The following is a 23032-nucleotide window of genomic DNA, read 5'->3' on the forward strand; positions in this document are numbered from 1 at the left end:
CCCAAATCTTTGAATTAACTGGCTTGGTGCCGGCTCCCACTTAGAATTATTTGATAAAATTTACGTGTGAAATTACGGGACCTTAGAAATACAGCTCTGCCATAGAAGTTTCTGCGATTCAGAATTATTATTGAGGCTTCACTAACTCCTTCTTGCATCAAAATAGGATAAGCTGATACATTACCCCAATGCACATTGTCACATTGCACTAATGAGGAGGCAGTCACGCAAAGAGTGCCCAGCTGCTTATTTATTGCCAAACAGGTAGCTGCTAACGAAATTAAAGTACTAGGCCACATTGGTAGTGAAATTGTCTGAAAATGGGCAGTCACAAATTTCATGGCTCTTGAAGTTTACTTGAAAAATGAGTAGCCGGTTATGTTGCTCATCATAGCTTTCCGACAAAAAAAAAGATACCATCAAGATTTTTTCTGCTTCGACTGGTAGTCAATATGTCAGTTAGCACATGGATAGAAATGTCAAAGCATTTTCCTGGCCATGTTGAAAGCGGTAATGAATTATATTTCACTTAATGCGTTTGATTGCAGTGTGTTCAAAGCACCCCTATACATTAAGGGTAGTAAGGTTCCCTGTTAGTGTTTTGCAACTCTTTGTATGCCTTTAAGGAAGTATGCGCATTTGCATCAATGAATTATTCTTCTTTCCTTGGTGAATCAACTTGATGTGAATGTGCTTACCCTTTTGTTTGTGTTTTTCTCTTTGTCTGCAAAGGCGAGTGTTTTGATCATGTTGCCTGTTTTACATACCCAACTCCTGACAGGTCATGTCTGACGACGCCCTTTTGAGGTTTAGCGCTACCTTCAACGAAGAACTCTTGAAGAACCCCACTCAAGTGTGGCAGCTGTTCTTTCAGCTGAACCGCACCCCATTACGACGCTGCCATCTTGCTGTGCGTCTGTCACGGCCTCTTCTTCGTTCGGGTGAGCACAGAACTCGTCAAAATGATTTCCGAGTGCTTATTTTGCTTCCTTAGTCGTTTCTTGCTGCTTCTTAAAGATTTGGTTTTTTGTTAGTTCTGTGTGTGCATGCATGTGCGCGTACATGCATGCGTACACTCCGTGGAAGAAATTTTTAAATGTTGTGCATTGAGTACAGAAAATTCAAGTATTGTTTGGAAAGCATCACTCTTTCTTTTCTTTTCATATTTTTTTTTTTTTTTCAAAACGTGCCTTACGTGTTCCAGGTTGAAATTTAAAGGGACACTAAAGACAGCCAAAGATGGTATGAAAATCTAATAAACTAGACTTGGTGACACTGTCGCCGCATACCCGGCAGCAAAAAATCGAATAATTGCTGAGATATTGCGATAAGAAGTTGAGGTTTTTTCTTGTTCCCACCGGTCGAATTCAAACTGTGGCCTCCAACTACGTAGTTGGAGTTGAGTGACGCACACTATGACGTAAGCGGAGACTCCGTGATAGCTAGCGAGCCGGCGCGGCCCGCGGCGTCGCATCCCTCAAGGGCCAACTTGGCAACAGCGTACTCGCAATGACGGCCTCAGCCGAAATAAATAAAACGATGAAGAGAGTAATTTACCGAGCGATGGGCCCATAAAGGAAGAAAAAAAAAAACATAGAGGGCTTGTAATGCACAATACTTTACATGTTTCTCAAGCTTTTGCGCTCCTTGCACTGTGTATAAACAAACCGAGCCCTCGGTCATCGCAACGCTTCCTGACATGTTTACATACAAATAAGATTTAGTTACCAGCAAAATAGTGTCCTCGCTGCTGCGCTTGTCAGTTTTGAAGCTTCGTCGCACTTTTTTCCTTCAAGGTTTGTGCTACAGCTCCGTGTTCAGCGAAAATTACGTCCACGGTAGCAGAACATGACCGAAGTGCCGGCGCCACTACATTTGCCAGCGCTGTGAAATTCCACATGTTAAAATGGATTCAGTGCACAATATAGTGCGCATAGGCATCCAGAACATTAGTTGCAAGACGTAAGAGCAGGCAGCATGCGCCGATGATCGAGAAGTTGTAATTTTTAGACCGGCAGCAGAAACACTTTATTGTAAATGGAGCCAAGACATAAAAACCAAAACTATTTCCAAGGTTCTTGTGGCGCGGCGTAGCCGAGCGGTTAGCGCCGAACGTTACGGAACAAGCAGAAGAGAGTTCGAGTCTCACCGCTTCTGGCCGTTTTTTTTTTCTTACTAATAGATTTTTTTTTTAACCTTTTGTAATGTATTTCTGGTGCTTCGTTATTTTTAGTTTTTACTTTTTACCCGAGGCCCTTTTTTTCGCCAGGCGACGAGCGCAATATATCGACGCTCTCCTTGGTATGAGCGCAAGTATGCCCCTTTTGTTTACGACGCCTGCAAATAGCACGTTGAAGGTCTTGTTGACGCAGTATATGTTGGTGAGATGTGCCATGATTTAGTGAACAATTGAATGATAATGCGTGTTTCCTTCGGTACTTAGCATATGTATGCTTTTCGTGGCGTACGTAGCTGCAGTCAAGCGGTCAGGTCGCAGTCGAAGCGGCAACGGCGGCGATATGTTGGCGCAGAAGTGTGAACGAAGGAGCGTGTCGGCGGTAGCGGATTTCGCTCGCTCGTGCCTCCGAATGCTCAAATGGGAACCATCAAGGCGCATCTGCTGCTCCAAGCTCGTAATTCAGGCGCTGCAGGTTCAAACAAACTATCCGAGTGCGCACGAAATGCCTGAGCCGAAACATAACCAAAACTGAAGTTGGCGCTTGTGGCGCCTCCAAGTATATTTTTGTATTTGCCTTGCAACGTTTACGTTGTCTTTTCGCCGTCGTTTACGTATGATAAAAGCGTGTTATCATGTTTGAGAAAAAACGTACTACCGCATTCAAACATTCAACGTAATTCGCATTTGTCAGCCTCCGGGATCCCTAGCGCGTCACGTGATTTGTAGTTGCGAGTCTCGGCCGTTTGGCTGTGGTGGCGATACCTGTATTTCTGTTATTCTTCTTTACTACCTTATAAGAGCTCTGATTTCAGTAAGAGTGGTCTTTTTGTACTCGGGAACTGGCATTCTATCGATGCAAACCCACTTCCTTTCTCTCTTTAGTGTCCCTTTAAGATGGATGTCACATTATAAGGCCAAATAGTGATTGACAGATGTCACATTATAAGGCCAGATAGTGATTGACACAGTGCCCCACAGCAACTGAGGGATACCTGGTGATGTCCCATTGAGCAGCTCTGCACCTACTCTAGTGACTATTTACAAGTGGGCCACCTGCCATTGCACAGTTTTGATGCCAGTCTGTCGCTCACTTTCTTTCTTGGCTCAATGTCACTGCCATAGGAAGCCTCCAGAATGGATGCTGGGCCTTACTTAGAAGTTGGGAAGTGCAGATATTGAAATTCTTGAATAAAGATCTAATTTGAATAGAGGGAAAAAAAAAAACTTGCTAGTAATTTGACGAAATATGTAACATTGCTTCAGTAGATAGATAAATTTGAGAAAATAAACATTCGCAGATATTGTTGCACTTTTCCCTTTTTCAAGTTTGGTGCATGGCTTTTGCTACTGAAATAAACAAAACTAGAATGGCTCAGCACTGTACTTGTGTGTTTCTCAAGAATGAATACTGCTTGATTAGAACATAACAGTATGCAATCTATAATGTGGAAATCCAAATTGAGTAACACAGAATTAACATGACTTTCCAACTGAAAATAAACTCATTAATTGGACTAAAGAAGCGAAAAAAAAAAAAAACCTAAATTCGCTGAATGTTTCAGTTGCGGAAAGGAAGAAAAATGCCCAAAAGTGTAAAAATGCAGTTCAAATTTTGAGCAAGCTTTATCGCTTAAACAGTTTAAAGCCCATGACTGGCATGTATCAACATGCAGAAAGAAATATGCAATGCAAGCGAGGGGAGTGCGCATTGGCGTTGAAGCAGTTGAGCTTCAAGAAGGAGTACAGACAGTGCAGTTGATGTGGCAATGTATGTGTTAGTATTACAGTAAAAGCTTGTTAATTCGAACTTCACGGGATCGGGGAAAAAGTTTGAATTATCCGATGTTCGAATTATCGAATGGCCTTAGAAAAACTGACAAGAACCATTTGTATTGCAGTAAATGTACCATATTTAGTCACGTAACGAACTCGCTCACATGATGAACCCACCCAGCCCCGATTTGTGCCAACGAATCTGAAAAAAATATATATAAAGGCATCAGTCGTTAGCGCATCCTTCTGTTTCGCGCCGTCAAGTCCACAACACATTTCTTGGCAGTGCGCCAAGATGCTGCACAGCCATAACGGCATGTTTATCTTTTGGCTTTAGCTTCAGCAGGTGGGGGGGAGGAAGCAAACTTGGCAAAGTGCCAGCGCTTGACCGGTTGTGCAAGCCTCCTTTTCAGTATGTTCACTTTATCATGCTATGAGCGACTGGGGCAGGTGCCGTCTACTGGCACAGCAGGAAGCGGCTTTTGAAGCGAACAGTGCTAAAAGTTGGCGTCATGATCGCGGCTGACTCGCATGCTTCCGTTGACAGCTGATGGTTGAAAAGATGGATGGCTATCGCAAAAAAAAAAAAAAAAAAAAAAAAAAGAAAAAAAAAGTTTAACCCGTAGTGCCCGTTCATAGCCTTTTATGGGTGTTGGCTGGGACCACGCCGACAGTACTTATCCCTATTTCCAAATTAACAGGGTTGGAATTAACGAGTATTTAGTTGAGCGCTACGGAGGTTGCACAGAAGAGAGATCAGGCAGTCGCCGCCACGGCTATGCACTGATCTTGCCGCGGCCGCCGTCCCCTCCCTCCGAAGCCACCGGCCGCCGCGCCGGTCATGGTGCCATTTAAGTTTTACCCACTTTTCCATGGTTTTACCTGGTTCCATCTTCTATCCCCGTTTTGGATGTGCGCAGCCTCTAATTATGCCTTCTGATCGCGGAGGTGTTACTTTACTTTTTTTTTTTGGCCGTGTGATGTGCGCCAAGCCGCCGAAATGCAGCGATGCGTAGTTCAAATTATTCGTAGCGGAACCAACTCGCATTCGAATTAACGGGTTTTTTTATACACAGATCTTTATGGAGCTTGGCCGGACCAAGTGGTGTAGTTCGAATTGTCCGAAAATTCAAATTATCGAGGTTCGAATTAACGAGCTTTCACTGTAGTGTGTTCACCTCCCCTCGTAATGGGGCAGCAACTGCCACTGATAGGTTCAGACCATTTCTGTGGGTGGCTCTAAACAACTGATCCTACCCTGCAGTCATAGTGTGACACACACCAAACGCCCTCCGCACATGTTCACGTGCAATGCACTGTACATGTTGCGGCACAATCATTTAGTTGCTAAAAGCAAAATTGTACGAAAAATAATTACATGAAACTGAAAATGCTCTTATATGCAAAAATAAAAAAAAAATGTTGCATTTTTTCTAGCATACTAATTGTTTATACCCTTATTGGTGGTGTGGAGGAAAAAAACAAGGAAGTTCTAAGTTTAATAATATTGTTCATAATAAAATGACTAAACATGCAAAATGAGCCCAACGACAAAAACGAACCTAACCGGCAGGTCTACACTGATTTTGCAGCCTGGCTTCTATTGTCGGCACTGTCGTAACTAAATATTGATAGTAAAATCAGCATGTGGAAACTCACTGCTGCTCAAGGCGTCGATAAAACAACCGCAGACTAAGCAAAATTATGAGATTTGCAACATGTTCAAGCTGGCCATTCTTGTTTTTGACTTGGACGCTACCGCACCTCGGAGCATTGATTCTGGCTCCATTCCAATCTAATGTGTGGAGCTGTCAAGACGCGCCCGCACTCCACCAAATGCAGTTGCCAACTGACACTGAGCCTGCCATAGTGTTGGCCATTTCACTTAACAATGCACCTACCAACTCTGCTGAGTCACGTGGTCTTATGACATCACTATGTGATGCCACAACCTCATGCTGGATTTTCGCTCGGCAGTCTTAATGCTGGCGCATAAAAGTTTAAGTGTGGTTTGTTAAATTTCACTTTCGAGTACTTAGTTTTCTTCTAGGGCAGTCAGTGTGTTTTAGCACAGTGGCTTATGTACTTTGTTGTGGAGTTGGAGACAGGGGCTGTTACGGAAGGTGTATGGTGTGCAGTGCTGTTTCGAAAACCTGGGGGAGCACAGTACGTGTCAAAGCAGCCGCTGAAGCTGGCAAATGAGCAGCTTAATGAACTGCAGCGGGAGGCAGTGCACCAAATCATGGCATCCAGCAGAGGTCCTGTACCTTACATTGTCTGGGGCCCCCCTGGAACCGGCAAGACCGTTACCCTTGTTGAGGCCATCCTGCAGGCAAGTCGTGTAATGTGTGCTCCTTCCCCCTGTGCACAGTGGATCCTCAGTGATTCCAATTCAGAGTTTCAGTTGACGAGAGGCTTTTGTCTTTAAGACTTAAAGTTTGTAGTACAAGAGCACTGATTCAAGCAAACTTAGTAGCTTGAATTGAGCGAGTACAAATTAACCATTGTGCGCTGCGCTTTTACAGTGTGCATGTATTTGAGCTGGGCTAGACAGAAGAACTTTAGAAGGTCCTCCATTGTGCCACAACTCTACTTTGTTTGATCATTTCTTTGTGATGCGATTTGCTGTTAGTCGTTGGTTGCATGGCAACTGGTCGGGCAATACTAATACTTTAGCACCTAACCTTCAGTGTCTTTACTTAGTAAACCCAGTCTCCTGTTTGTTGTTTGGAAACATGAAATTGGAAAGGCAGATTGTGAGCAGAACTATTTTGTACTGTCCATATGCTGCACAGTAAAGCCTCATTAATTTGAGCTTGAAAGGAATGGGGAAAAGTCAAATTGTCCGAATGTTGAGTTACTGAATGGCCTTCAGAGAGTTAGGAAAAACCATTCACATTGTGGCAAATTATTTTTTTGATGTAAAACTAGGCAGCGATCGTCTGCTTTTGAGATAAAAACTATATTTCGACAATGATTTTTCATAATGCTTTAATGCATATACGCATAGTGTGCACAATTATTTCATGCAGATATCATTATCAGAAGTCTCTGAAGCGCATTTGCCCCATAACAATAAAGGTCTCCACAGCAGCCTCTACACAAACAACGACATCACACGTGAGCAGCCTTCACCACACCTAAAACGGAACAGCACGCGATGAATGTGCACTTCAGGCACACTGGATGGATGATAGAAACACATGGACAGAGGGGAGGGAGGCATGAATTAGAATGATGCCTCTGAAATAATAAAGAGTTGTGACAAATTAATACAGTCGAACCTAGATATATCGAACTCGAAGGGGATTGCTAAATAGCTCGATATATTGATAATTCGATATACAGAAATCGGCTTGAGATGCTGCCTGCGATTGTGAAAAACCATACCGTATTTGTCGCATAACCAACGCACTCGCATAATGAACCCACCCTCCACTTTTGACCCCGAGAATTAAAAAGAGAAAAAAAGCGGTAAGGCCGGTTCACATGCAAGCGATTGAGCGAAAATTTTCCAACTGGTTGGATTTGTGTCGCTCGAGCCAACGCGACAGTTTAAAACAAGTTTTTTACTTCGCTGTGGCACAAATTGGGAGCTTTTTCTCTTGCATGGCGGTGGCATGTCTCTCCGTTTAGGCCATCGCATCTGCAGTTCATTTATTGGCAGCGCGCCAAGATGCTGCATAGCGATAACGTCACGACGTGTTTATCTTTTCATAGCTCCTGTGTTGGCGGGGAGCAAACTTGGCAGAGCGCTCATGATGGCTTGATTGCACAAGCCTGGTTCGATTTATCACCCCACGCTTGGGGCGGGCGCAGTCCACTGCCACAAAATGATTGGAAAGCGTGATAGCTGCAAATGCGGTTTGAAGCGAACAGTGATAAAAGCCGATGTCAAGATCTCAGCCGGTGTCAAGATCTCAAAACTTGCCATAATATCCGTAGCCGCCATAGCTTACGCACGTACAGCATGCCATCACAAGACGCATATCTCACGTCAGCCGCCGCGCGTAGTGTTCACAACACACGCTGGATAAAACACCCAACGTTCTGTCTGCCACGGGCTGAGCTGGCTTGGTGCATGCGTAGCGTGTACTGCTACAAACGAAGATCAATAAAGAGAGAGGAAGGAGAGAGAAAGCTCTGCAGAAGAATTGGCACACACTTGCTCTTTGCTCTGTCAAGTTTCTTCCCTCTCCCGAACACCATGGCAGCATTGGTTCCCTCTCATTCCTTCACGCACATGGCTTGGAAACGTCACGGGCTGGCACAGGGCGCACGATCACCGCAGATGCACTCACATTTGGGGAAAGGGTGCAGTGCTGCCCTAGACCAGCCGTCGCCGAACTGTTCCCTCTCATTCCTTCTGCGTGTGGCTTGAAAACGTCATGCCGTAAGCAACCGAGGGTGATGCGATCATCTTAGGGGAAGGCGCACCGTCCAATGCGTGGTGCGGAGTTCAATACGTCGAACGACCGGTGAAATTGAGTCCGATATACAATGCAGCTTTCCTATACTTTTACATGGGATTTTCAAGGGGATATTCCGTTAGTTGGATATAAACAAAATTCGAATTATCCGGGTTCAACTGTATCTGGTGATGTCATGGACTGGTCGCATGAAAGGAGTGCAGCTCGGCTGCGCTACCAGTCTGGCTGATGCATAGTCAATAGCCACTGGTGCGGCATGCAAAAGAGCAAAACACTGAAAACTAAATAAACTCTGTGGCTGGCCTCTTTCTTGTCCTAGCGACAGAGCCTTACAGCTCTCATTGTGCGCATACCAGAGGTACACGAGGAACAACGCAAGCCGGGCATCAGGACAGGTACTTGGATAATAGCTAGCCAGCCAGAAAGAAGGGATGTGGAGGGTTCATACCTCAGCATGCTTTTGGGACTGAATTATAGCGAGTACCAATCCCTGCAGTGCAAGCAGTGCCACAGACATGCATTCGGATTTGAACCCCATGGCAGTCCTAATTTCCGAAGCAGTGCGGTTGTATTAATGAAGTTGTATTTTGCCAATAGGATGGTCACAACTGTCTTTATGGCCATGTTTTCTTCAACTTAGCCTTGATCAAAGGGAGACTTGTAGTTTGGAAAGTTAGCAACGAGTATTTTATGTCCAAGAAGAATTTTTTTCAGTGAGGGCACCTATATACATATTCTGTGAGGCAAAGGCATCCTTGTTCAGCAAAAATGTTCTCAAAAGTTTCTATTCATCATCCCAGCCCGATAGAATTCAAGAAGACTAACCACATAGTAGTATACCTGCAGACCGAGGAAGGAGGAGGGTGGGCTTTGGCTCATTGTGACATTGTTACTGCACACTTTTTCTTCTTCATCTCTGTGGCAGCATTGTGAAACTGGTGGATGCTAAACCTCTGATACTTAAATGCACACAGCCTCCCACGCCACAGCAGCGGCTGCAGTCATTACTGCTGTGCCAGCACTAGTGTGTTTCCAGCTACCTAGTCCTGCACATTTTTGCTGTTCTTTGCTTTTCTTACTCCTGAATTCTGTCAGTCTCGTACCGCTTTCTTTCTACTACATCCATAACCACTTTTTATACTTTGCCCTTGCACGATGTGTGGTTTACCCCAACTGAGTTCAAAAGCTGGCTTTTGCTAGTAGCTTCAGAGCCACGTGGCAAAGGTCACTTTCTCTACTTTGAAGAGTGCGGCAAAAAAATTTGTACATATAGTTCCAAATATAATTTGAGGGGCGCTCTGATGCACAATTTGATGTCTCCGGCAGAATTTTGCAGACCTTTTGTTCTTAATCTGTGGGAGTTGTGATTTTTTTACCACAGATAAAGTTAGGGGCATTAGGTTTAAAACCAGTTTCAAAGCTGAAACTAATGAGCCATGATATTACTGCTTTTGAGCAGCGGTTTGCTGATTATATTTTAACACTTTGGACATTTGCTGACAAAACATTATGCCATGAAACATGAATGCCATGTAGGCCATAGTTTGATCAGAGACGCTACTCTCACTTCTCGATTGCAGTACGAATGTGCTCTTGGTACTTAGTGGCGTGCTTGCATTAGATCTTTTGTTGCTGTTTATTTCTTCTTTCTTTTTCACTTTTTGGATGGCTAATACTGTGACTCATTTTTTGCAGGTATTCCTCAATGTAAAGCATAGCCGAGTGATTGCCTGTGCACCTTCGAACAGTGCGGCTGACCTCTTGGTAAGAATTTCTGATTTTCAACAACAGGGGGACATTTGTGGTCATTCTAACTCAGTGTTGAAGCCCCAGTGGAATATATATAATAATATACCAGTCTACCATTTCTTGCCTAGCTATCAAAGAACAGTTGCTCAAGAACTTCCCTCCTTTGTAATATGCCATTTGGTTACAACTTTTTCTATCAAAAATGAAAGGGCATTCATGTAATGTGGCTAGTTTCAGTAATGATTCATTTTTCTTATTTAACCATGGTTATCAGATAGTGTACGTCTAGATCTAAAAAAAAAAAAGATTTTTTATTTTGTACCTCAGGTGCTATTATTACATAAGATACATTGTCTTGGTCTGCATCCCACTGTCATTGGCTGGCTTCAATCTTATCTCGGCCGCATGCAGCAAGTTGTGATTAATGGCTTCCACTGCACTTATGTAGTAACCGTCTCAAGTGTGCCGCAGAAGTCTGTCCTTGTACCCCTTCTTTTTCTCATTTATTTCAATGATATTATTCTTGACTTTACTTGGAAAGTTCGGCTACATGCTGATGTTGTGGAAGTTCTGATTCTTTAAAGCTTTGGCGAGACTTAGATTCTAGTATTTACTTCTGGTGCTGGAAATGACAAATATCTTTGAACACTTCAAAATGCCAACTTATCTCGTTCACTCGAAAGCGTTCTCCTATACATACCTGCTACTCATTAAATAATGTTCCCTTTCAAAAAGTTTTCGAATATAAGAAGTACCTCAATGTATATTTCATATCCAACCATATGTGGATGAGGCAAGTTGAGCATATCAGATGATATCACATCCAAAGCCTGCAGAATGCTTAATTTTTAAAAAAAGAGTTTCAATAAAGCACAGTCTAAAGTCAAGCATCTCCTGTATTTCACTTACATAAGGCCGATTCTTGAATATGCATGCCTTGTATGGGACCCCCAGTTTGCTTACTTATCTGCATGAAGAAAGACTAACCAGCCAGGAAGACGCACACAGAAAAAAAGACGCAGAACGAAAGAGCCTCTTTCGTTTGTTTTTCCTGTGTGCATCTTCTTGGCTGGTTAGTCTTCTTTCATGCAATGCACCAACTAGCCCAACAACCGTGTTTTACTGACTTACTTATCGACATGCTTGCACACGTCCAAAATAATGTTACCAGATTTTTGCACAGCAGTTATAACTTTCATTTAGTGTCTCAGACCATCTGGGTTGAAAATCTTTAGCGTACTGCACAAAACATTTCAGATTACAGATTATGTATCGCATCTATTTGGAAAGCTGAGCACAAAGACCGGTACTTGCTTAAACCCCACTTTTTTTCTAGGCGACATTACCATCAGTGGAAGATCTAAGAGAGTAAATGCTGGACAGATATGTATAAAAACTCATTCTTTCCACTGGCGATCAATGAGTGGAGCAGGCTACTAGTTGGCATTACAGCGCTGCACGGATATATGTGCGACGTGGCACACAGTTCTCTTCTGTGTTTTTCTTCATTACTTGTGTCGTTTTATTGTGCTCAGTTGTCCCATTGTGGTGCATGTTTTTCATTCTTCATTATCACTTGTGTTATGATATTATCTTTATCTTTGGTATTTTTGTTTTGTACTTTTGGCCTTTCCAGCAAATGTTATTCCCCCCCTGCAATAATGCCTTCGGGCACTGCAGGACTCTGAGATAAATACCTTTTCATGTAAAGGGAACATAGACAAAAAAAAAGAAAATGTGACTAGAGAGTGTAGTCAGATGTTCAGTTGGCAATTTGTGTATTTGGCTTATAGGGTTTAACATCTCAAAGGGACTCTGGCTATGGGGGACACCATAGTGGAGGGCTCCGTATTATTTAGACTACTCACCAATATCCTTACCACCTAGGTTATATTGGTTTTTGTGTCCATGCTCCCACTGTGATGCAGTGCTTATGTTCCTGTGCATTCCTAAAGTGTTCAAAGTCTGATAGGGTTTCAAAGGGTTAACCTTTGCATTCTTATGCAGCCTTCCTCATTCCCATCTGCTTTCTTTGCTCCTTGCAGACAGAAAAGCTGTGGGCATCTGGCAAGCTGGTGTCGTCAGACATTGTGCGGCTCCTAGGTTACCAGAGGGATGTCGATGTAAGTCACTCGGGCCTGATAAGGTATGGCATTCATGTGCTGATTGCGTGTCTCCTTGGCAGGCTGTTCCACCTACCATCAGGCACCTGTGCATGAATACGGGTGCTGTGAAGAAAGCAGCACGGCACCGCATCGTTGTGTCCACTGTGATCACGGCGGGCTCACTGTTCAGCCTGGGCCTTCCACCCGACCACTTCACACATGGCTTCTTGGACGAGGTAAGGAAGCAACAAAGCATCGCCCCCTTTTTCCTACAGATGAGCTGGACCAGCAAGGTATTTCCACGCAAGATCCAACAAAGCATAGTCGGTCGACTTTTTATATTTATTTGCCTTGATGACTGGAAAGAAGAGATCTGCAATTGCTGCCAAAATTTTTTTCAACTTAGCAGAGTGCTAGCAACCCCGCCGGGGTGGCGCAATGGTTATGGCGCTCGACTACTGTTCTCAAGGACACGGGATCGAATCCCGGCCTCGGCGGCAGCTTTTCGATGGAGGCGAAAAGCAAGGCGCTCGTGTGCTGTGCGATGTCAGTGCACGTTAAAGACCCCCAGGTGGTCGAAATTTCCGGAGTCCTCCACTACGGCGTCTCTCATAGCCTGAGTTGCTTTGGGACGTTAAACCCCACAAACCAACCAACCAACCAGAGTGCCAGCTAGTAACGTCGGTGCTCGCCTGGTTGTGCAGGCCTCGTTTTCACTTTATTGTATCACGTTTGGGGCGGTTGCCGTCCACTGCCACACAATCTTTTGAACCGAACAATGCCAAAAGTCGGCGTCATGATCGCGACTGACTGCACGCTTTTTGTGTGCGTGCATTTTTTTTAATTTTTAGCTTCGAGAAACTTGTGTTGCCGCGTCAGTTGAAAATTCAATGCAGAACCATTAAAGCTCGAAGTAGGGGGAGGGAGGGGGCTCCGTTCCTGTGTGCTTTCTTGTCCTCTGCAGGATACTCAAGCTGGAGTAACCTCCACAGCGCTGGCACCGATTTTCTCCCCCAACCTATGCAGATGTATTACAGTGCTTGTGCTTATCACTGCAAAAGTTCTCGGGCCCAGCAAGGGGATTTAATAAAGCAGAACAGTAATCACAAGCCATGTCTTTTATTTATACAGACGAGTTTCACGCTATTGAGCCACAATCCTTTTCATCCGAAGGTTAATTTTTCAGGCAGAAAGCAGATTTGTACCATATGGCATGGACCCACCAGGCCAATACTAGTTCCTTAGGCAGCCAATGTGGGAAGGATGAAAGGCAGCCCTGCTCAGCTCAGACTTTGAAAAACCAGGGTGACGCCTCAGCCAAAGAAGTGCTGGACTAGGGATTTGGCCAACCTTCCCTTAATTCCCCTTCCCGTTTTTCTTTCCGTGTGCTGTGCGATGTCAGTGCACGTTGAAGAACCCCAGGTGGTCGAAATTTCCGGAGTCCTCCACTACGGCATCTCTCATAGCCTGAGTCGCTTTGGGACGCTAAACCCCACAAACCAAACCGAACCAAACCTTTCAATAACATTTTACTCATCATCATACCCTAGTTTAGAGACACAGCCCGACCTACTCACGACTCTACAGTTTATGCGCATGGTTGAGGAAAGGTGAATGCAAAACCAGCACTTTTGACCAAAGAATTATGGGTTTCTCATTTTTTAATTGCTAGATTCCTGGACTTACAAGGAATTCAGTTGGAAACTTGTTTTACCAGTTCTCTGAAAAGAGAGAAATGAGGATTGTGTGCCAGCCAAGTTTTGCTTCGGGTCAGAAAGTAAGCCATGAACACTGTTATAAAGGCCTGCATGTGAGGTGTAGAATACGATTGTTGGATCATTAAATGAGGTCACCATGCTGGGCATTTACCATGAAAGGTCATCTTAATCGAAAAGACACACAAAACAATCTGTCTTAAACATTTTTTTTGCATTGACTGCAATGGGAAACCAGGTTCACATTGTCAATTTTATCTGGGACTTTATCTCAATGGGAGCCCTTGTGATGTGGGCAATTCTTCTGCCAATGTTTAATGTTATTCAGTAACGTTAATCACTCACGTGTGTATCCACAGACCACAGTATTAAGGACTTCATTGGAAATCATTACCCCTCCTCCTTAACACGCATTCCTTTTTCTTTTTTTTTTAGCTGGAACTTGAAAAAAGTGCTTTTAGGCAGAAGTTTCCAGTGTTCCTTTCTGCATTCTCAGATACTCCTTACTGACAGACTAACAAAAGCGTGTTTATGACTACTATTCAAGGCTTAGGTTCTGCTCATGACTGCTCTGCAATCTCTTTTCGCTCATTCATTGTGTTCTTGGTCGGTAATGCAGGCGGGCCAAGCGACTGAACCAGAGACGTTGGTGGTGATGGGGCTGGTGTGCCTAGCTGGTGGGAGCTTTGTCTTGGGCGGAGACCCCATGCAGCTGGGCCCTGTGGTGCGGTCTCGGCTGGCGATCAAGGGCGGCCTGGGCGAGTCTCTCCTCCATCGCCTGCTCCTGGGCACCAGTGGGGATTCCATGCCACCTTCCTTGCCCTTCACACGACTCAGGAAAAGGTGCGGGCACTAATGCCTAGCTCTGGCTCACGTTTGCTGTTCTCTGTGCGTTGTGATACTGCTAAGTCCAAACACCAAACTGAGTGCATCCTTGTGAAATTCCCAGGTTTATTTGATGGAAGTGCACTGTGTGCAATGCACAGAATTTTAATTGCTTGGATGGAATACTTTTGTATGCCACTATATGTGCAGCGATTGTACAGGATCGTCTACTCTTAGTGGGAACACACGAGCAGGTGGCTGCTCTCTTTAAAGCGCCATTGGCTCCGACGTGGCCGCATTTTGAAGCAAAGGGATGCACTCATAGAAGGACCTCAAGGCAGTGCTTCACATCATTTCAGTGTACGGCCGGGTCAGACGCAATGGAGCTTTGCAGAGAGCGACCATATTCTTGGGTATTTGCACTAAGAGTGGACAACCTTGTACGTGTGGGCACCAAGCACTGCCTTTACAATACCAAAGTCGCAATCACCGGTCATGCAGTAGACACTATGAGCACTGAGCTTGTGTGCAGCCCATGTGTTGCTGACACTATGATTGCTTGTTGCTCAGTACAAGCACTGGGCAGCGCAGCGGGGCTGCAAATAAATTCTGTCTGTATAACAAATCTGTATGGATGCACTTATTATTTTTTTTTTCAGCATGTGAATTTTGTTTGCTTAGAATTGAATCTCTGATGGTATGGTTGATCCCAGATATGTTAACCCCGTGCCACATACGTCGGATTGTTTACATTTAACAATTGGAACATCCCCTTGAACGTCTGATGCAAAACTATAGCACTACCTTCTATGCTAACTGAACCCCCTCTCAGGGGAGCATTAAGGATGTATCGATTAGCACCCCACGCCTCTGGCTGAGCTCTCCTAATGGCACAGCTGGAATCACTTATTGCATGTGCAACTGCTGCGGCAGTTTTCGGTGTTAAGACTTTACACTTCCTATTGGTTGTGGTTTGGACCCTGTTTTCAGGATTCCATTGGCTTGAACTACGCACTGATCCTATCCGCCAGCCATTTCAGGCGTGCCAGCTATAAGTTGAGCAGAATGGCATCTTGCTGATTTGAGGTTTTGGTCTGTGATATTGGATGTCCTTGAGTTGTGTTAGCAGGTCCACAACGTGGTAGGCGTTGGGCACCTGACCACAGTGTGGATAACACTCGGTGAGGGGCACACTACTAGCGTAGATGCATTGTCCTCATGCTTCTAAAATATATATAACCATACCTAATTCCATGGTTTCTAAAGCAAGTTAGCAGTATATTAGTATACTGAACTTATTTCTGATTATCAATATTTTCTTGACCTTGTGCGATTGATGTAGAACCCCTCTATAGCAATGTCACTCAGACAAACGGGAATCTTTACCATATCGGTGCCTTTACTGTGTCAGTTGGTGATAGTATGGCCCTGAGGATCATCATCACCAGCCTGACTGCACCCACTGCTGGGCCTCTCCCATATCCCTCCATTTAAGCCGGTCCAGTGCCAGTTATATTCATTTCATTTCCACAGACTTAAAACCTCATCTACCACCTAACTTCCTGCCGCCCCCAGCTATATGCTTGCTTTTCTCTGGAATCTAATTTGTTTTCCTCAGGTACCATCAATTATCTTGCCTTCGCATCACATGATCTGCCTATTTCTTTTTTATTTCTACTAGAATATCATTGTGCTTGTTCTCTGGCCTACACAGCAGTACCGGTAAAGTGCAGCTTTTGGAGATGCTATCCGGTAAATAATTGGCTGTTTACTAAACCTTAGTGCTTATTTATTTATTTATTTATTCATATACCCTCAGGGCCCGAAGGCATTAAAGAGGCGAGTGGGAAAGATACATTGGTACAGGGTACAGTGCAGCATAAAACAACATAGGAGAAACAATAACACGGCGAAAAGTGATCAAAAAAAAAAAAAAAGGATTGGCGCAAAAAAAACCGGAAAAATAGGTGAGACAAAAAAAAAAAAAGAAAACATTTCCGACAGTCAACAGTGTCACCGAAAACGAACAAAAACAATTGACTACCATCTATAAATATAGATTACATACGGCAGTCTTAAAAGAAATTGGGTCCGTAATATCAGCAATGTGCCTAGGAAGGTGGTTCCAACTGACAGAAGTGTTTGGAACAAAAGAATAAGAGGCGTGTTTAGTACGACATGACGGAACACCTACTTTGTGAAGATGATCAATGCGACCTGAAACATATGTGGGGGTAGTTAGAACCCGGCTCTTAAGGACAGCATTGTGGTAATAGATTTTGTGAAATAGGCATAAGCGAGAAATTTTTCTGCGTATTGAAAGCGGTGGCAATGATAATGTTGTTTTCATAACGGTAACACTGGAGTTGCAGTGATAGTTGGAACGTATAAAACGTGACGCGTGGTTTTGATTCATAAAGTAAACTCTCCGGAATATCTCGCAACTTTCCCTTACCATCTCTTTATGTAGCAATTATTTATTTTCAGTAATGGCATTTTATGTTATCCTTTTTTCAGCATGGGTTACTACATCTTGTGGAAGTGCCACTTTTTTAGAATTTAATGAGGCTGTGAATGTAATGCAAGTTCAATTCCATGGGAAAACCAAAGCATTATGCAAACACGGTGTTGTCTGTGGTTCAGATAAGAATATCAAAGCAGAAATAAGACGGCCATGAGCTTGGTATTCCTTTCCTCCAATTCATTTCATATTGACGTCTACTCTTGATGGCAAGATCAGCCGATCATTTTTCTTGCTCTAAAGTTCATAGCTGGATTGCACTATTTCCCTGCAGCTACCGTTGTGTGCAGCCTCTGCTAGAGCCATACTCCAGGCTGTTTTATGACAACCAGCTCCTGAGCTGTGTGGCCAACCGGGACCGGTGGAATCTGCCCGACTTCCCCGTGTTCTTTCATGGTGTGCGTGGCTGTGCACAGAAGGAAGGCTCCTGTCCTTCATGGTGAGTGAGGAGCTATCACTTGCTGTTGCATTTGAACATTTTGTCCAGGTCTACAAAGTCAGTGCACTACTTAACATTATTTCTTTATCAAATCAGTTATAGTTACTGTTGTTTTTTTCCTTTCTCTGACAGTTTTGCAAACACTTTGTGGCATAGCAAGTAAATTTTCTGAGGCCAGCAAAAATCTTTATTATGTCATTAACTATGTTATTATTTGATTACACTTTGACTGTCTAGTAACTACTGGTAACATCGCCAGGTTTCTGGACAACGCTGGTTGTCGATGAGCCATATAATACAGTAAAAGCTTGTTAATTTGAACTTCACGGGACCGGGAAAAAAGTTCGCATTATTCGATGTTCGAATTATCGAATGGCCTGGAAAAAGCTAACAAGAACCATTTGTATTACGATAAAGGTGCTGTATTTAGTCGCGTAGCGAACTCACTCGCATAATGAACTCAACCAGCCCCGAGTTTTGCCTACGGATCTAAAAAAAAAAAAAAAAAAAAAAAAAAAAAAAAAAAAAAAAAAAAAAAAACACCAGTCGTTTTCTGTTTAGCGCCATCATGGTCCACTGCACATTTCTTGGCGGTGCGCCAAGATGCTGCGGAGCGATAACTGCCTGTTTATCTTTTGGTTTTAGCTCCAGCAGAGGTGGGGGGGAAGCGAACTTGGCAAAGTGCCAGCCCTTTTTCGGTTGTGCAAGCCTCCTTTTCAGTACGTTCGCTTTATCATGCTATGAGCAACTAGGGCGGCTGCCATCTACTGCCACTCCAATCATTGGAACGCGCGATAGCAGCTAGCGGCGAGAACGATGCTAAAAGCTGGCTTCATCATCGCGGCTGACTCGCGTGCTTCTGTTGACGACTGATGGTTGGAAGGATGGATGGCTATTGCAAAAGAAAAAGAAAAGTTTAACCCGTAGATCCCGTCAGAGATTATAGCCTTTTATGGGCGTTGGCTGGGACCGCGCCGACAGTACTTATCCCTATTTCCAAATTAATAGGGTTGGAATTAACGAGTAGTTAGTTGCCAGCTATGGAGGTTGCGCAGAAGAGAGAGCAGGCAGCCGCCGCCACGGCCATGCACTGACCTTGCCGCAGCCGTCGTCCCCTCCCTCCAACGCTGCCGGCCGCTACGCTGGTCATGGCACCATTTAAGTTTTACCCACTCTTTCATGGTTTTACCTGGTTCCATCTCTTGTCCCCGTTTTGGACGTGTGCTGCCTTTAATTATGCCTTCTTATCGCGGAGGTGTTTCTTCACTTTTTTTTTTTTTTTTTTTTTTCCACGTGATGTGCGCCAAGCCACCCAGATGAGGTGGCGTGTAGTTCGAATTATCCGTAGCAGAACCGACTCACGTTCGAATTAACGGGCTTTTTTATACACAGATCTCTATGGAACTAGGCCGGACCAAGTAGTGTAGTTCAAATTATCCGAAAATTCAAATTATCGAGGTTCGAATTAACAAGCTTTCACTGTAATAGTAATGCTTTTGCAGTAATGTAATATTCTCATAAAATCTCAATGAATTGAAATCGGTTAAATGGAGCAAATGCTTCTGAGTTTGTAAGGAACAGCACCCCAGACAGCGCAGAACTGAGGCAAGGAGACCTGTCCTGTGTTTTCCTCGCTTCTTTGTCCTGTGTTTTCTGCAGCGTTGTTCCTTACCATGTCCCACCAACTGGCCTGTAATCGAGCCTTCTTAAGCCTCTGAGCTGGTTCGTTTTGTTTTAAGGCAATGTAAAAAAAAAATATCTTCGGCAGTCAGAATTTCCAACCACCACATAAATGGAACTGAAAACAGCCGTGACACTGCAACTAGTTGGTCAAGTGCAGCATCTTCTCGGTACGCATCACCACCTGTCAGGTATGGGTGATGCCATTCAAATAAAGTGGCTACAAGAGCTAAAGCAAGCAAATATAAGGTTTGTCACTAGCCAATAAATCGCAGTTTCCACTGTATTTTACAGAGAAAGTCACTAAGGCGTCTGTTGACATTTTATTTAAATTCCAAAAGTACTTTAAAAAATAACATCACTGATTACTTTTGTGCTATAAAGTTTGGGCTCATTGTGTTCCATTCTCCTTTAGCCTGGATTTCACATATTGGGATCCACTTCGGCAGATGCTGCCAACTACACACCTGCTTTTACGTCAGGAGTGCAGCATTGAAGTGAATCATGCCATGTTAAACTTATTTTGTCTGTAAACAAAACTCCTGATAAACGGAACATATTTTTCTGGTCACTTGAGATTTGAGTGTCCATTGTAATGTAAAAGCATAATTCAGGGTGGAAGTGCTGCCCCAATAGCTCGATTCTGCTCCAAACTGGTTTCCCTGCTCCTCCTACTCCAAGACAAATATTGCTCCAAAACTGCTCCAAATCGGTTGCCACCGGGTTTTGCTATCAAATTTAGTTAAACACAGGAACGATAGCAGTGTACCGGTGACAGAAGTACAACACTTCTTACACTGTGCTCACTACAAACAAGATGTTCGCAAGTTAGGAAAGTGCAAAGTATAATTCGCAATAAATTTAATATGACCCACGAACGATTGGAGGTAATTGTGAAAAAATGCACTGTGCATGTGGCATAGCACATCCTGCCAGGCTTTTAAATTGCCATTTGAGCGAGTCAAAATACAGTAATCCCTCGTTATAACAAAATCAGCAGGACAGCGGAAAAATTCGTTATAAGCGGTAATTCGATATAAGCAACCACTCGACAAAAGCTAGAGCAGTCAGGATTTCATTACACCAGAACTGCAAGCAAGTCAAAATACAATATTAGACCACAAAAGCACGCGCAAGGCACGGCTAACGAAGTGCAACGAATAACATGCAATCACATGGCCTGCAGCATGGATCCAAATGCATGCACCATCGGGGTTGAAGTGAAAGCGGAGGGTGAAACAGAAGGCATAAGCTTCAAAATGTGGTCATGTCTTCAGGCCATCTTGCTGTCCTCATCAGAGCATGCTGGTGATGACGGTTGCAATGACAGGCTTCATGTGTGCAGACGGAAGAAAGGCGACCGGAGTTCCAAGAAGCATCAAGCACAGGAAGGCTTCGGGAGGGCAGGAGGAGGGAGGAGCAGCGACATCATTCAAAACCGGCAGCGCGGAAGGGAGGGCCGGCGTTCAAACGGCCCACAGACAGTGGAGAGCGAATGAGGAGGAGAGAGAGAAGTGGATGCAGGAAGGGGGGGTCGGGTGAATAGGAAAGAGATGCGGGAGAGTAGAGGTGCATGCACAGATGCCTATCTCAGGGAGGGAAGGCGAAGCTGCTTCGGGAGTATGGGGGAGCAGAGTAGTATGAGGGGAGGGAGGGGAAAAAGGGAGGGAGGGAGATGTGTGGGAGCGCAGCACGCTGGGTAGCGCCACTGCTTAGCTGTTGCCTCGCCGTCGGCGACGCTAAAATTCTTTGTGTTTTCGGAACGCTATCTGTCGATTTTCGCCGTCAAAAGAGGAACAAAGCTAAGGACAGACACTTTCTTTTATGCTAGCGCCAGAAGTGCTCTTCAGAGCGATAAAGCTTTGCTTACTGAACGCACCCCATGGTATGCTATGATAAAAACGTGCGCCGATTTCGTGATAGCGGCTTAAAATGAATGCGTTTGGGTTGGGACCGGAAGATATTTCAAATAAAACGATATTTCGAATAAAGCGATTTCGTTATAACGAGGGATTACTGTAGATAAAAGCTTTAGGTCAAACTTGGTTTTCGTTCATGAGGTGCATAAGCAAGCGTTTCGTTGCAGCAAGTTTGTTCCAAATGGTTGCTTAGGTCAGCTTGTGTTGTTTTAGACGTCATTACATGTTTTGGCCATTTGTCTTGTCTTGTCAGAGGTGTGTGCATAGTCGGCAAAAGCACTGAACGTTGCAAATAAAGGAATAAAAGGGGGGATTTATATATCAGGAATAGAGAGAGGGAAACATAAACTTTTAATAAGAGCAGGCGTGATATCCGCCCAAGGTGGGCAGCCTCCTCAGTCCAGGAAGCCGTGGGCCCAAGCCATGTCCCTAGTCCAGTTGACAAGACTACGCTGGTCATCCAGGCTGGGGTTGACAGCTGGGTCTCCCACTGCTCTTCTGTTAGGTCCCTGGTGGTTATCGTGCCCTCCAAAATACACTCCAAAACATAATTCGAATGCTCTGAAACTCTTGTTAGATTGCTCCAAAGCTGCTCAAAAATGCATTATAACTGCTCCCTGAGCTGCTACAAAATGCCCGAGTCTGCTTCCACGCCTGAGCATTATACTGCTCACTGGTAACGAAAATCAGCATCGTCAGCATCTGGGGCAGCCAAATCATTACAATAAGTTAATGATAAATTTCATGATAAAATGGCTGTCATTAATGATTACAAATGCCTTCAGGCTAGAGGCTTTTATGCTGAAGGCTTTCACAGTAAGTTGAAGGCATGAGGGCTAATAATGGCAGTGGTAAAGGGGTAAAAGTCTGATCTGATCAGATTTTTATGGCGAGGTCATTGTTATAAGAAGAAAAAATTAGCTGTGGTCTAGCTTGGGGTTAAACCTGGAGTTATGCGAGTTATGCTTATGCTTAGGTTTGGCTTGAAAGTAATGACATGACTTTCGCACATAGTCATTTACTCTATGGTTTCAGCTTTATTTATGCCATAGGTAGCATTTTTGACCTCTAAAGTGCGATGAGGCAAAAGCATCTGTTAAGCGGTGGTCTGAAGCCCTCCACTAAGGCACCTCTTTCTCTGTTTTAACTCCCACCTTCGTGATAACGTCATAGAGCAAGCTACCAGCCAACATATAAAGCCCCGCTTTTACCAAACATACCTGCGTGGCCTAGTAGGGATAACGTGAACGCAAGGGTCTTGGCAGGCTGATTCCGATATCACCCTCCCATATGAAAGGAGAGGCCTGAGTTGGCAGCGCCTGCCAAGCGTAATGTCAGGAAGCCCTACGTCCAGTTAGTGTTAGACCATGTCAGTTACCAGCTACCACCTCCCACCACCACTGCTGCTGCTGCTTTGCTCTATGCTGGTTACATATGAAAGTGCCGCCACTTGGCTGTAGTGTCCAAGGACGAAATATCTGGGAAAAAATGTCACATCTAAATTGCATTATTTCTCCTTGAAGTGCGTGTTTTCTGGTCTGGGTAGTGCACATATGTAATAAAAGGAACTGGTAAATTTGGTATATCTGATAGAACTGCACACATAATTTATACTGAATTGATTTTGTGGAATTCGCTTTTATTTTGAAACATTAAAAACTGGGAGCACTGCAGAACATTCCAGGGAGATATCTGAA

General features: G+C 44.1%; 1 protein-coding gene across 1 annotated transcript in view; it reads left to right on the forward strand.

Annotated features, from left to right (window-relative positions):
• Positions 1–23032, forward strand: part of LOC146190280 (putative helicase MOV-10) — a 118080-nt gene that overhangs the window by 88925 nt on the left and 6123 nt on the right. The window contains exons 12-18 of the mRNA XM_084599760.1: positions 782–941; positions 6091–6284; positions 10078–10146; positions 12177–12254; positions 12317–12472; positions 14571–14794; positions 17572–17736. Coding sequence (XP_084455886.1) covers positions 782–941; positions 6091–6284; positions 10078–10146; positions 12177–12254; positions 12317–12472; positions 14571–14794; positions 17572–17736 — 1046 coding nt within the window. The remainder of the gene's footprint in view (positions 1–781; positions 942–6090; positions 6285–10077; positions 10147–12176; positions 12255–12316; positions 12473–14570; positions 14795–17571; positions 17737–23032) is intronic.

Source organism: Amblyomma maculatum, chromosome 4 (genome assembly GCF_055883805.1).
Source record: "Amblyomma maculatum isolate TAMU_Amacu chromosome 4, ASM5588380v1, whole genome shotgun sequence".
Classification (NCBI taxonomy): Eukaryota; Metazoa; Arthropoda; class Arachnida; order Ixodida; family Ixodidae; genus Amblyomma; species Amblyomma maculatum.